This window comes from Lissotriton vulgaris, chromosome 7 (assembly GCF_964263255.1).
Source record: "Lissotriton vulgaris chromosome 7, aLisVul1.2, whole genome shotgun sequence".
Lineage (NCBI taxonomy): Eukaryota > Metazoa > Chordata > Amphibia > Caudata > Salamandridae > Lissotriton > Lissotriton vulgaris.
The window spans coordinates 792,296,821-792,312,102 of record NC_141695.1 but is presented as its reverse complement, the minus strand read 5'-3'; the positions used below and the strand labels follow the sequence as shown (position 1 = coordinate 792,312,102).

Genomic DNA, 15,282 nt, shown 5'->3' with positions numbered 1-15,282 from the left:
AGGTACAAAAGGGTACCAAACACAGGTACAAGGTGTAGGGGGGTGGATACCTGACTATGGCTGCCCCTAACTTTTTGCCTGGTGTTTTGCTGGTTTTGCGACTTTGTTGACCTGGGACCCTGCTATTCAGGGCCCCAGGCCCACTGCTCACTCTGTAAAATGGATTCCATGTACCTTAGGTACATATCTAATTGGATACTGAGTCACCTTATCAGTCCCTGTACAGTGTACCTTAGGTACCCAGGGCCTACCAGGGGCTGCAACATGTATTATGCCACCCCTGGCTGGCCATCCAAATCTGACACAACTGGCTGCACGTCAGCTGGGGCAAGGTGGTGTAATCACCCTTTGCTTTAGATATAGTATACCTATATCTAACCCTAAAATGGACGCATATATTCCTATCAGTCACTCCTATGGCAGGCCTTAACAATCCTGAAGGCAGAGTGCTTGGAATTGTGTGAGATGGTGCTCTGGCATGAGCTGAGCCTGTTTGCAGCTTGCGGAACCAAGTCCTAATAGCTGTTCCATGATAACGCATACCATATACTCTTAAGTGCCTTATAATCCTCGCGGTTATTTGCCAACTCTGGTATCGCTTTATCAAAACATGTTGAGTATGGTGTCATACGAATTGGAATCCTAACCCCTCGCCAATTCTGGCGACGGGGATAGCATTCCACCCTTCTAGAGGGACACGACATGTATGTAACTGTGAACCCCGGTTAAAGTTAACTCAAGCCTCAGCATCACAAAATGGATGCTGCCACCACAGACACAAGTCTGACCTCCTGCTGCTGGGAGTCCTTCCACCGAGGAGAGCTTGGACAAAGGGTTTCCTGTCAGGGGCGGTGCTAGCACCATCCCAGACAGGGTTTTGTGTATCCTAGGTAGGCAGGGCTGAATAGGAAGGTGACTGCAAGTGGCACCCCGGTGCTCACTGTGCATATGCCGGCTTGAACAAGTTCCAGGGGCACACCAGCCCCTGAGCTGGGGAAAGTCCGGACAGGGGAGGGGGGTGTAACCACCCCCCTTCCTGGTCCCACCCATGGGCAGGACCTAGTCGCGTACCAGCCTCTTTCTTTCGAATAAAGGTAGGAGCGGGGACCCTTCCAAATTAGATCATCTTTGAATCCTGAAACTACTTTCTACGAAAGGAACTCAAGACTTCTTCTCAAGATTACTCCCTTTTGACTAAGGAGTAGTCACCCTGCAGCAGCAGGCACCAACTAAGTATCTTGCGGTTTGCTGAAACGTCCTTCCTCCAGAACCAGACTGCCCAGCTCGACGAGACCCGGACTCCCTGCCCTCTCTGACCTCAACCTGCCTCTACAGCACAGATGAGAACTGTAGGTGCGACGAGACCAGAGGACCCGGCGATCATAAGAACCAGCACGACACTGAACCAGCACGACCACCGAGGGACCCTCGAGTGGGTGCACTGGGGTAAGAGAAGCCCCAACCCCAAGCAGCACGAGCTCCAAAGACCAGCCCCCCGGCATCCACCAGATCTGCGTGGGGCCCTTTTGCTCCTGGGTTGCTGCTCCGTTGTCCGGTCACTTGCCCGTTGGCTAGTGACCCTCCAGACGACGACCTACGTTGTTTTCACCGCTGGTCTAGCTCCTCTAGACTGGCCCTAGTCTCCTCCTGAAGGGGACCCTCCTCGGACCCTCCTGGTCCACTCAAGACGCCATTTTGTGTCGCCACGTGGGCTTGCCGTAGCCAAGACTTGTTGCCTCCTTCACCGGATCCAGCATCGCCAGCAGCAGACATCCGACGTGGGACAGCTCGGAGACCTCCAGCCTGGTCGACATCAGCGCCCCTGGTCCGTGCAGCAGCAGAATCCAGTGTCACCTCTTCGCCTGGCTGAGTGACCTCGTCCGGTGCCATCCTGGTGCCCACTTAATCACTGGCTAGTGATTCAGAACTTGGTCCCCTCTGCTTACAGGTACTCTTCTTCAGCTGATCCAGTCCTTGGATCAGCCCGGAACATCTTCACTGGTCGCCTGCCAGCAACTTCCACTTCAGGCTCCTGGTTCGTCAACGAGGATTCCCGACGACACTTGAACCCTATGCAGCCGCAGCCCCTGGGCTAGGTAAACCGAGTACCACGGTGCTCCAGTAGACCAACTCTCTAAGTGTCTAGATCCACTTTCGTTTTTGACCTACCTAGTCGGGTTCGCCCGAGAACACTAACTTTTGCATTTACTAGGATCCATAGACTTTGTCCCGCATTACGCGTGAGAGTTCCCACTCTGCACACGACGTCCCTAGGCCTCCTGCTTCTAATCTAAGGGTTCAGCATTGTAGGTCCAGCGTTTCTAAAGTCTATAAGAGTAGTACTTGCCTGCTAGTAATTTCGCATTCCACTTTTGTAGTATATGATTTTCCGTGCCCCTCGGGCATTTGTGTAAATTGTGCAACTTTCAGTATTTCTTTAAGAGCTTTGTATTGTGCTTAGCGCCCTGTCCTCATAAAGAGTCCAGGGCTGTTGTGTTCTAAATAAATATCCTTTTATTTTCATAACAACTTGTGTGGTGTCCTTTCACTTGGTGATCAAGGGGTATATGTGATGGTATAACAGCTGGCTTAACACGCCCTCTAGAGTTTAGCCTGAAGACTGCTCTTGTCCATGCTACTAGGATAGCTGGTCTATAAGGTTGACTTACAACCAATCATCAATAAGGGTCGTTTGAACTGATACATAGTGATCACTTGAATAGTGAGCACTGCATATCAGGCCAACTTCTCACACAAGGGTAATACTACAGTAAATGGTAAATACTCAAACTGCCAGAACACACAGGGAAGGCACTTCCCATGCACTAGCTTCACCTCAGCCTCTTTCCTGGCTACCTGGCTACCTTGGATGACCCAGAAAGCTGTGTTTTGTGCTCCCCTGCCAGGACATTTTTCCAAGGCCTGGAGGGTTGATTAATTTACTAATTACCTCTGTTCATGTGCTCCTGAGCTGAAGGTCTTGGGAGGGCTGAGTAGGTTAGTAATAGCAGGGGCTTTGCTGCTTTTCAGGTGCTACTGTGCTGGAGGGCTAGAATAATTTTGTGACAAAAAGGGGCCTTGCTATTTTTTTTAGTTGCTCAGCATGTAGGCCATTGGCACCTTGGCCCTGTGTCGTGTGCAAGAACAGTATCCTCCCACTTTCATTCCTTGTCTGTGCAAATGGTGTTTCATGAAAGGGCACGCCCCTTGAATGTGGGCCACCCCCCTTAAATATGGGCCACGCCTCTTGAATGTGGGCCACTTTTTTCGTCAGTGCCCGGGCCGAATTGTGATCCCAATCCGACCCTGCCATTTTGTGATGGTAGCCGGAGTCCTATGCGAACGCCCAGTCAGACTGGTTTCGATATATGGGCCTAAGGACGATGATCCCTTGTTCTTCAGCGAAGTGTGGCGCCTTGCGGAGTCTCTGGCCCTGGCGCAGAGCTATGGGGAGGGGATTTCAATGTGATGCTTGATCCTGAGAGTGAAAGGTCTGGGGGTTTGTGCCGGCCCCACCCTCTGGCAGCGGTGCAGCTTCAGGTGTTGATGGAGGATTATGGTGTGCTTGATGTTTGGCGCCAGCTCCTTCTGAATAGTCGTGAAGGAACCTGTCTCCACTGTAGGCCCTACGTGGTCCAGAACAGGTTATTGGCTTATCTCACACTATGTGGACACCTGGGTCAGATGCTGTGCTCACCTCGCCCGTACCCTTTCGGATCACGCCCCAGTCCTGCTGGAACTTGCACTACCTGATGTGCTGAGCAGGTCCTTCTGCTGGAAACCCCCGGCTGGAGCTCTCCGAGATCAGGTGTTTCGGGAGGACATTGCAGCCCCCATAACTGAATGTTTATAGTTTAATGTCAGCTCGGTTGACTCCCCATCCACACTCTGAGAAGCATTTAAAACTGTAATTAGGGGCAAATGCATCGCCAAACAGGCTGGCGTCCTGTGCTCTTTAAGGGGGGATCTGAGGTGACTCGATGGTGGGATACGGATGCTCGAGCAGGAATACTTTGACTCCAATCGACTCCCAATTCACGCGTAGCTCGAGTCCAAAATGGTAGAATTTGAGGAGGCAGGGAGACACACTACTTGGGGAAGGAGGCACGCCCCGACAATATGGTGAGGGAGACAGAGCTGACAGGTCGCTGGCAGGATTACTCAGAAACCAGTGGGCAAAACAATACATCCGTGAGCTGCGGCTGGGCAAGGACGAACTTGTGGTTCGGCAGGAAGCGGTGCCGGCTGAGATGATGGCATTTTACTCTTCCATATACGCTTCCCGCCAGCCCGGGGTCACCCCGGATCCACTCTCTTTTTGACTCAATGGAGCTGGTCTGGCTCAGTGAAGCTCATCGCCGGTACTTAGATAAACCATTCTCCGTAGAGAAGGTGATCTGTGGCATTCGGGCTATGCCCGGAGATAAAGTTCTGTCCAACAGAACGCAAGCAGTGACCCTGGGCGCATTTCAATCTACTGAGCTCGCCCTCCCATGTGGCGTTCCGCAAGGCTCATCCCTAAGTCCGACACTCTTTAACATCTATGTGTCGGACTTAGCGAGGGTAATTAAGAACTACCGGATGAGCCTTACCTCATACGCCGACGACACCCAATTGGTGATCGCAATCAAGAAAGACGGTGAGGAGGTAGCAGTCAGATTCCAAGAAGGCATGATGGCCATCAAGGAATGGATGTCTGAGAACTGTTTACGCCTCAACTCAGACAAGACTGAGGTAATGATTTTTGGAAAACTTTCACCACAGTGGTCTACCTCCTGGTGGCCGATACCACTCGGAGCCCCTCCAGAACCCGTGCAAAAGGTTAGGAATTTAGGAATCTTGTTCGACGACAATCTCAATTTTTCCAGCCATGCCAATCAGGTTGCGTCGTCCGCTTTTTATAAACTTAAGATCATCAGGAAAATACTGCCCTACCTTCCTGAGAGTACCAGAAAAACAGTGGTGAGTTCCTTAGTGCTCTCATCACTTGATTATTGTAACGGACTGTTCGTAAATGCTCAGACACGGGTGGTGACCAAACTGCAGCTAATTCAAAACGCTGCAGCAAGGCTACTAGCTGGCATTCCCAAGTTTCAATCCACCAAACATGCGATAAGGAACTACCACTGGTTAACGGTGAAAAATCGTATTAAATTCAAGACCTTGTGCCTCACATTTAAAGCTCTGAAAGGTCTTGGACCAGCATTTCTCAAACAGAAACTCCTCCACTAACAACCGAAAAGATCCCTACGATCAGAACAGAGACATCTACTGGTAGTGCCACGCACCAGTACGGTCAAATGGGGCGACAGATGTTTCACCAACTCTGCAGCCAGACTTTGGAACACGCTTCCAAACAAAATAAAATTGGCTCCCTCCCTTCTCCAATTCAGAAAATTGATAAAAACTTGGTTATTCGACCAATAATCTGTTCAGGCCAACTCTTCCTAAATTAAGACACATGCTTAATCTGAGACCGCTAGCTAAGTCATAGCGCCAAGACACCCACGGGTATACGCTGCGCTTTATAAATTTTAAAAATAAAATAAATAAATGAATAAATTCTGGGTTCAGACAAGCTCCCCTCCGCCTTCTACAAGGAGTTTGCACCGCAGCTCGCGCCTCATCTCCTCAACATGTACGAGGACTCATTAGAACAGGGCGTACTCCCCCACTTCACGAGGCGCTCATAGTGACCACACTCAAACCGGATAAGGACCTGCTGCTGTGCGACTCTTACCGGCCTATATCCACGATTATATCGACAATAACATCCTCACTAAGCTTCTTGCCCTGCGCCTGCTCCCGCTGCTGCCCACAATACTCTGGCCGAACCAATGTGGCTCATAGCCTCCCCACCCTTTTCGCTGTGATGCAGGGGGTTGATCCTGGTCTCCCTGCGGACGCTTTGTTTCTCGACGCAACCAAGGTGTTTGACAAGCTGGTTTGGCCCTATTTATTTTTGCTGCTCGCTGGCATTGATATTAGTCCTACGTTCCTAAAAAAGATTGAATTGCTCTACACCTCCCCCTCGGCCGAGTCGCAGATTAATGGTGTTGTCTCCCTCCCCTGGTTCGGGTGGCCCGGGGCACCCTACAGGGCTGCCCCTTGTCACATCTCCTCTTTGCTATTGCGATGGAGTCGCCTGGTTGCGTCAGTCCCATGCGCGGAGAGGTCTTGATTTTATGCCCGGGTGGTCCTTGAATCTGTGTATGCGGACGTTACTCTTGATGTCCAACACCTTGCAGATAATCCAGACCCCCTTATACGGGAGATCATCCGATTTGATGGCTGCTCGGGCATTACTATAAACTGGGAAAAATCTATGATTTTCCCGCTTACAGCTGCGACTACTGCATTACAATCAGAGTTCCCGTTAACATGGGCGGATTCCCCAGTGAAATATCTGGGAATCTGGATCAGCAGGGACCATGAGGAGCTGTGGCGTTGTAACTGCAGCATATTTGTGGAGTGGCTGTAAAGTCGGCTGCCCCGCTGGAGGGCACTTCCTCCAGCGGGTCTTACTGCCTAAATTCCTCTACAGTTGTGTTAATCTCCTATTACCGCTCACGGTGGAGTTCAAGAGGCGACTCAGCTCCAATCGGTTCTCCCTGGCGTGGGCAGCCAAGGGTGACCTGGGAAACGCTCACGCTTCTGTTCGAGGAAGGAGGCCTGGGGGCTCCAGGTATGAAATGGTATCACTCCTGTGCTCTAGCCCAATTTGCGTTTCACTGGATTTTTCCGCCGCCGTTTATGGGGCATACGGCCTCTGAAAGTGATTTAGCGGGTCCGACCCCGTTAAATTCAGTGATGCTCCGCTCGCAGAGCCGCCCGACGGCCGTGGGCGGGTAACGATAGAGTTGGCAGAACTGTGTGGGTCTGGCGAATGCTCCTGCGGCGGGCGGATCAGGTCTCCTTGTTTGCGGCTTCGGTACCGTTGCCGGGACACCCGGAGCTGCCCTTTCTGGCAGAGACTGGAGCTGGCCAGCGGTTGCGCGAGCTGCAGGTGCACACGTTGGGGCGGGCGTTTCCAGTGGGGTATTTATCAGCTTGGACACTGCTTTGGGTGAGAAACACACAGGACTTTTAGACAGGATGACCTATTATCAGTTGCGTGCGGCCATGAGGGCAAGGTTCGCCTCATTCCCGGTTACCCCGCCAACATTCCAGGTCCTGGGAGCATTTTTGTCAAATACCTCACCCCGCAAGCTTATAACCCGCCTGTACACTGGTATGCAAAGAGATCACCATGTGCATATGACCCCAGTCCAGTCGCTTGGAAGGAGAGCTTGTGAGCTCGTTTAGGGGAGGGGGTCTGGAATTCTGCTGCACAAAGTCCAAGGACATGTCGCCCAATTAAAGGCTTCGGCTAATTCATTTTAAGTCCCTCCACACAATATACAGGCCTCCGGTATGGTTGCCCTGCGCAATGCGGGGCTGAGGGCGGAGGTTTGCTGTGTGCTTTGCGGGACACCGGAGGCTTCATTCATGCATCTCCCATTGGAGTGCCTGGAGATGGCAAGCTTCTGGGGCAGTGTGTTTGATGTCTTAGATGAAATGCTGGATTACAGGATAGCGCGTATCCCTCTGATTGCTTTGCTAGGCTACGTCAAAGACTTACCTAAAGGCATCAGAAGACTCGTTGCAATGCTGCTGCTGCTAGCGAAAAGGCGTGTGGTGATGTGCTGGGAGCGTAGACGCAAGCCGCGTAGAGATGACTGGCTCAGGGACGCCGCGTTTTGCCATACCTTGCTCTCCGAGTTTTGGGATTTGATGCCCACGCAAGCACGCCTCCTGGATGTATGGGAGACACTGCGAAGGTTCTTACAAGCGCATCAAGCTGGTCAGGCGCAGGCCCCTGCCGTGGATGGGTAGATGTCACCGAATGCGGTGCGTCCAGTGGGAGACTTTATCCCCTGCATATAAGCTTCACTCCCTGCTTTCTTTCTCTCTCCTTATGTCCCTTCTTTTTGACATGGCTAGGGAGATTCCCTCATCCCCCCCATCCCCCACTCCCGGAACCGACCCTCTCCCCCCATACTCCTACCCCATCTTGGATGTCTAAATGTTTTTCTGTTAAACGGCGACTGTAATTGCCAGACCGAAGTAAAGGACTGACAGGACAACGTTTGGGCCCTAGGGCTGGAATATGACCAGACAGAAACTCTTATATTGCCTGGCAGTGTGCAAAGTCTTGTGGATGGAAGGGGTACACAAATGCACTTTATGTATTCATTCGGTCTATCTTCTGGCAATGTGTTGCTGTCTGTTCTGTGTAAAATCATAAAGATGAAAAAAAATCGATACTGAAGATAAACACTAAAGAGTAGATGTTTAGCTCTTCTTGTGGGAAGAATGTGAGAAGGTCTTGGGATGCAGGGACAGTGAGCATTGGTCAAAAGCTAACTAAATTTCATCTGCAGGTTCAGAACAAGGCTACCCTTAAAGGCCATATTAGAAGGACATTGCTGGTGACAAAACGTGTTTAATTATTTTGCCGTTTATATTCTGTAAAATTTGGCACCTCCAACATTTGGAGCATCCGTGTTCTTGTGTTTATAGTTAGGTTCAAAGACCTTTTTTTCGGCTCAACACCCATAAAAGTACGTAGTAAACAATAGATTTCAGATAAAATACATTGTAATATAAAAACGAATATAAGCGTGGTACTAAAACTCATAATTAAAACAGCCTTTGAACAAACAGACGTAGGTGCAACGATTGCCATTAAAACTTAAAAAATAGGATTGCATTTGGCCAATAAAATTGGGGAACTCTAGGAGAAAGATGGAAAAAGTCAATCAAATTCTAAATCGCCTAAAATGGGCCTAGGAATAATTATACTTAATATATTCATTATGTCTCGCATTTCAGGACAGTAGTTCTAGTTTGCTTCAAAGGGGAGTCCCATATATTTGCCCTAACTCTCCGAATGGCCATCAAATATCGGATAAGCGCATAAAGCAGTCGTTTGCTGGAGTCTGTTTTTAACATCCTTAGGGGAACTGAAGACCCTCTTATGCTCAAGTTCTGACAAAGTGGAAGTATTTGGCAACGCCTGCTAATCATGTAGGCTGGGCAAAAAAAAGATTACGTGTTCTAAGCTCTTTTTAAGTGCTTCAGAAGCCGGCCAACAGCAGTCTTCTGCCCTGGGGGCTTTATTCCATTTTGTGGTGAAAGAGTAGAGAGGCAAGTTCCATAGCGAAAAAGCAAGTACAAGCCCCTAGCTTGGGAAGGCTCCATTTCATCCAGGAAGTCTTCTCTGATAAAGGAATCTTTGACTGTGAGAAAGACATGAGTCAAAAAGCCTCGACTTGCATTTTTTTTATTTTATTTTATTTTTAGAGTTTTCTATAGCGCGAACTTGAACCGATTAGGTTATCAGAGCGCTTTACATAGCACCAGTTCCGTTACATGTTATCACAGCAGTTTACATAGAACCAGTTACGTTACACATTTCAGGAACTTGAACCGATTAGGTTATCAAAGCGCTTTACATAGCACCAGTTCCGTTACATGTTATCAAAGCACTTTACGTAGAATCAGTTAAGGCATGGGAGTGTATTAAGGAATCTGTGTTCTGCCAGTAGACTAGTTTAATGTTAGACTTGGATATCATACTTGCCTCTCATGTGGCACTCCAGAATGTTGTCAGCCCAATCTATCCCAAGATGGTTTTCATATACTTGAGCCAATATATATTACAGGAGCCCATAAGGCTAAGTAAGTAATCCTTCCAGGCCTTCACGGTATGGGTGGAGCTCTGGGGTAGCCCAGATCCTCCCCAATAAAGGATCTGGCGTGGACCTGTTTTATCTGATAGAGCTCTTAACCCGAAAAAGTCTAAGGTGGGGGAGTAGGAGAGTACTAATAGGAAGACCTACAAGTAGACGCGTAATCGATTTTCCACTAATTCTAATACAGATGCATCCAAATGACATCATAGTTCTGCTCCTTAGGAAACTGCCCCAATGCTTGATGTTGATATTTTGGCTGTGCAGGTCGAAACTATGAGCTGTGTGTCAGCTTGATTATACCTCCTACGACTTGCATAATGCATGGCTGCCGACCCTAGGTGTTCGGTTAATGTGAAGCCCAGATATGTAAAAATGTGCACTCTCTCAAGGGGAGTTCATGCTAATGTCGGGCTAGCCCTAGCCAAGTGCCCTGTATTCAGTATCATATACTTCGTCTTACCCACATTTATTTCCAGTCCTGCTCTTTATCGAAGTTCTCAAAGCGATTGAAGACATTTTGGAGGCCCATGGAAAACTTGGAGATGAGGAGAGTGTCCTTGGCAAACATGATGGCTGAATCCTCATATTTGCCAACTTAGGGGCATTGTTGTAGTTCTGTTCTAAGAAATTAATAAGATCATTATTATAGAGTGAGAATAACATGGGAGCAAGTACACACCACTGCCTTACCCCTCTGCTTACAGAGAACAACTCTGTAAACTCGCCAGCCTGGCAACACCTGACCTGCACATAGTTTTATTGTGCAGCCTCACAATATCTCGTAAATAGTTGGTTATGCCCAACTCCTGCACAACCCACCAGAGGGTCGGCCTAGGTACTAAAAGGCGGATCGAAGTTCCACAAATATTTATTTATTTATTTTTATTTATATCATTTGTAGAGCGCGCTGCAACCCTACGGGCATCCTGGTGCTTTTAGAAGAGGTGCAACTAAGAAGTGATCAGCATAGGGGCAAGGATGGAGGAATGGTACTGTTGCTCCTGGGTTAATTATACTTTAGGGAAGAGCCAGGTCTTGACCTTTTTGCGGAAAGGCAACAGTTCTCTGGTTTTCCTCATCGCGATTGGAAGGCTATTCCAGAGGTGGGCCGCTGCTATGCTAAAGGCTCTGCTACCCTGGGTTGCTTTCCTGATCCTAGGTATTCTGACAAAGTTAGTGGATGAGGAGCGGAGGGCCCGTGTGGGCTCATACCATTGGAACTTGTTTTGTAGTGGTTTAGGACCCTGACTGTGTACTGCTTTAAAAACAGTACATAAAGGCGACCATCCCCAGAGTGACCAATTTCCAATATAATCAGAGCCGGATTACCTGGTTAGTCCTGCTGGTGACAAAGCGTATTTAATTAATTTGAGGTTTAAATTCAGAAAAATTTGGCAGCCCCAGCATTGAGACAATCAGTGTGTCATTGTTTCCTTCTAGAGTCCTAGTCCATGCCAAAGTCTATATCAAAAGAGACAAGTTCTACTGTTGGTTCAAACTAGTTCTCATTATGTCAAATTTTAATACCCTGTTGAGTAGATACTCTGTGTTAATACCTCCCATCCCCTACTGCTGGGAATTGAGGTCACTGATGATTTGCCACCTCAGATCATTTTCAGAATGCCCTTGTTCAATGTAGTGTTCGACCAGGAGAGCAGTAGTGACCCTGCAGTGGGTTCTACTGTGATGTTGACACATATGAATCCTTATCTTTTCTATCATCTATCTTATGTACAGTTTATCACATGGGCAGTTATACTGTGTGAGGGTTCTGAGTGCATCATTCGGAATCTGCTTTGGTGCAAATCACACCTTTGGTTGACAGGACATAGTCCAGGCCAATTTGATTCTATTCTATTGTATTTTGGCATTGTCTTTTTCTGATGTCCTCCTACTTTTCCGTCGATCCCTGCCACATAGACTGGCGGAATGTTAAGTGTTGAAAGTTGAGTGCCCTTCTTATTGGACTGAAACTGCAGGGCTTCCACAGTGAGCTGGACCATGTTCAAAAGGGTTGCCCAGGCCGTATTTGAGGGAGGTTGTTGTTCAGCGCTTGCTTTGCTTTTCGTGCCCTCTGGGTTGTGTTCAGAATTCAGTTGTTAAGGTGTCTGTGTCGCTTTGTCTGGGATCTGTCTGTAAACTGCAAGTATATCATCCCATTTCTGTGTTTTTAGGTATGAGAGTGGCTCGCTATCTTTCACTTCTATCTCCTCTTGGATCAAGGCAGGTGCTATGAGTAAAGTTATTGTGCTTCCCTGTTGAGAGCTAAGATTCGGGGTGCTGGTGAAGTTCCATGCACTGGTGGTGGTTGAGCTACCCTCTGGGGCCGTGTTTAACTAGGGGATACCGTGCACTCTGCTGCTTGCTTGTGTGCAGGGAATGCTCCCTTTGCGTTCTCCTTGGCGGTCTTGTCGAAGCCTGGGTTAGGTTTTACCTTCCTTTTTAGTTTTGATGACTCTGCCAGTTTACTGTTTCCCCTTGTCCGAGGTTAGAAGTGGAAATTGACGGTTGAGCCGGTGTAGGAGTTGCCCGGTGGTTGGAGGTTGGTGACAGGAGAGGCGGTCCCAGGTCAGTTGGGGGGACAGAAATTAAAGGGGTTGGTAGTCCAGTGAGTGTTTAATTGCTTGTAAAAAGCACTGATGCAGCGTTTTTTAGGAAGTTAAATTTGGTGTAGCTTTTAGGCTGATTCAGGCAGGCGGCTTGCTTAGTGTCTGTGCTTTTGCTAGTTATCCCTTGATGTCTGGTTGTTTCTGCTTGGTTAAGAAAGTCTACCACGGGGTCCTTCGTTTGTTTGGGGCTTAGACTTCGCTTTCGCTTCTTTTGTTTTCTTTGCCTTGGGAGGAGTGCCGTTTTCCCTGTTTTCTGTGCCTGGCTTTTTTCTTTTTGCAGACTGTCAAGACTCACCCCTGGTCTTTCCTGCTCTCATGGTTAGAGAGCGGTCCTGTCCGCTTGTGTCTGGCGATACCCTGTGCCCGATGACTGCTACTTTACTGCTGTTAGTGAATTTGTGCTGTACACAAATATTCAATAAAGAGCCGTTTTAAAAACAATAATACCTAAAAATTCCGATGTCTATTAATTTGCCTCTTATGTGTTTGATCAAGCAAAGCAACAAATGAAGTGCTCTTGTTAGAATTTGCCTCTGAGGTCATGCCTAAATCCAATGCCCAGTTTGCAAAAAGTTTGCGTGGCAATTTAAATTCTTCATCAAGCTTCTGCAGTAGCCTTACATCTCCTCCATTCATACAATGCCTAATTATAAGTACTTGGGCTTTTACTTTGACAATCGACACAATCACCAGCAGCAAAAAGTCTACATTGTTCAGAGAGCAAACGCCCTATCGTTTGTCTTTAGGTCTCTACCAAAAAAGCTCAAGGGACCAACATACAAATCCCTACTGGCAACAATAAAAGCTAAGGTGCGCCTGACGCTGTCATAGGGCATCATAGCCCTCCATGGGAAAGACGCGGACCTGCTGAACAAAGTACAGACGGCCATCTACAAATCAACCTTCCAAATCAACCAGGGTTCTTCACCAGCGCAGACCAGATTGGATTTTGGAGTACTAAATGAAACACTGGGAAGGAAGTATGCAACTATCAAGCATTGGTATAGTTTGAAACAGAATACAGCAGGTTCAGAATTGCACAAGGCCTTGTGGGCCGAAATTAAAAACTGACGCAAAGTCCCCATATAATCAATTCCTAAACAAAACCTTAACAGACACCTGTCAAAGAAACCTTTGGGAAACTAATCTGCCCTACCCGGCCTTTAAGCAAGCCATAAATAAGTCAGCAAAATTCCACTCACTTCTAGCTGACAAAACCACCTTCAGCTCAAGAAAACACGCCTGGATGGTTATATCCAAATCTAAAACACTCACTCCAGCTCCATATCTAACAATTACTTTTCTGGTCCTCAGAAAACAATAGCTAATGGCGCTACGCCTAGGAAAATTTCCATCTACCATGGACCAGCCAACCTGGGTCCATGATGGACACAAAGTCTGCAGACTATGTGGGAGCAGCAAGGATGACTTCCTACATCTTGTCTGAATTTGCCCGAATTTAGCCCATGCACGAGGTATCTTCCTAATAAAAAGCCATAAACGACCGTGGCATGAGAATGTGCAGATCGGCCATAATGGCAACCCTAAATCCAACTGACACTCGTTTGAACTGCCTATTAATAAAGTTCCTTCTGGCTCATATACATGCTCTGAAATATAACCTGGTACCCTGCCTAGAAAAGGGCAAGAGGACGGCTGACTGCGCTAGAGGGCTCTCCAGAACAGAACACAGAATAGCACTAGAACATCGGGAGGCACATTTTACATGGAACAACAAATGCTTTTGATCAATTTTAAACTTCTATTGCGTATATTTAAATGTCTAATTTTTAAAAAGAAAATATTTGCACTAGACACAAAGTTTTAGGATTCAGGGAAACAGAATGTAGATAAACACTAAGAGTTTCATCTGTAGCACCTGATTTTTATAAAATGTATGGTTATGGTTTAAATTAACTGAAACAATAAACTTTTCTAACATACAGTGTGAAAAGTGTGACAAGTCATTTCTTTCCTTTGCAACCAACTCTTAGTTGGCAACTGGGGCAAAGTCTACATTGCCTGGGATCAGGGCAATCCCTTTTATTTTAGCGCTTAGATCTTGTTAGTCTATTTGGAGGTACAGTTTACCTGTTGGTTTTAGGTTTAAAGAAAAGTTAAAAGAAAATAAAACATTTTGGCCAAATGTACTGCTTATTTGATAAAGAAAACGTATCCTTTTAGGAGCATAATTTTATTTATGTATTGCTTTTTCCATATGATAAATATGTTTTTGAAGTGTTTATGTAGATTCTGCACGTATGACGAGATGTTCTACTGGTTACAAAATCTAAAAGAATAGTTAGGAAAGGGTTTTAGTTTTATTATTTTTTAAATTGTCTTATTCAATAGTGAAATTATTAAACCTGGTATGTGGCATTGTTTTTGGGTTCGAGAGTTTATCTTCACTCTTTGTTTCTGTTCAACAGAAATCTTGGTGAACATGGAATGCTTTTTGAAGGAATGCTCACTGTCTCGAAAACAAATGTGACCAAATACATCCCCTACAAATATTGCATTCTACGTGGTGGGAAGTTTGAGTATGAATTTATATACAAAATGGATGTGCCTGAAGGAACTATTGTAAATCGCTGCCTGGTCATACATGAAAAGTATTTAAGTAATGGAGGTAAGCCATGTGTGTGCAAATCTTCTTTGACAACAATAGGGGAGTTATATCCTGTAAGGTGTGTAGGAGCATCAAGCTATTGCTGTTCATGGAAACAGAAGCATCTGCTGTATAGAGTAGTTGATGCTTTTTATATGATGTCAGTAGTAGGGAATAGCATTATTCAAAATGTCAATATTGTTCTGCATGCCTCATTTGTAGATTACCGAAGTTCTCATTTCAACATCTAGTTTTAAGAGACTTGTTTTAAATAAACATTTGTTTACAGGAGTGTCTGAAATGACTCATTTTGACTATGCGTGATCAT

The 15,282-nt window shown here is 46.9% G+C and overlaps 1 protein-coding gene across 1 annotated transcript in view; it reads left to right on the top strand.

The window, feature by feature from the left end:
- Positions 1 to 15,282, top strand: part of RNF213 (ring finger protein 213) — a 2,876,335-nt gene that overhangs the window by 287,229 nt on the left and 2,573,824 nt on the right. The window contains exon 6 of the mRNA XM_086931045.1: positions 14,776 to 14,975. Coding sequence (XP_086787171.1) covers positions 14,776 to 14,975 — 200 coding nt within the window. The remainder of the gene's footprint in view (positions 1 to 14,775; positions 14,976 to 15,282) is intronic.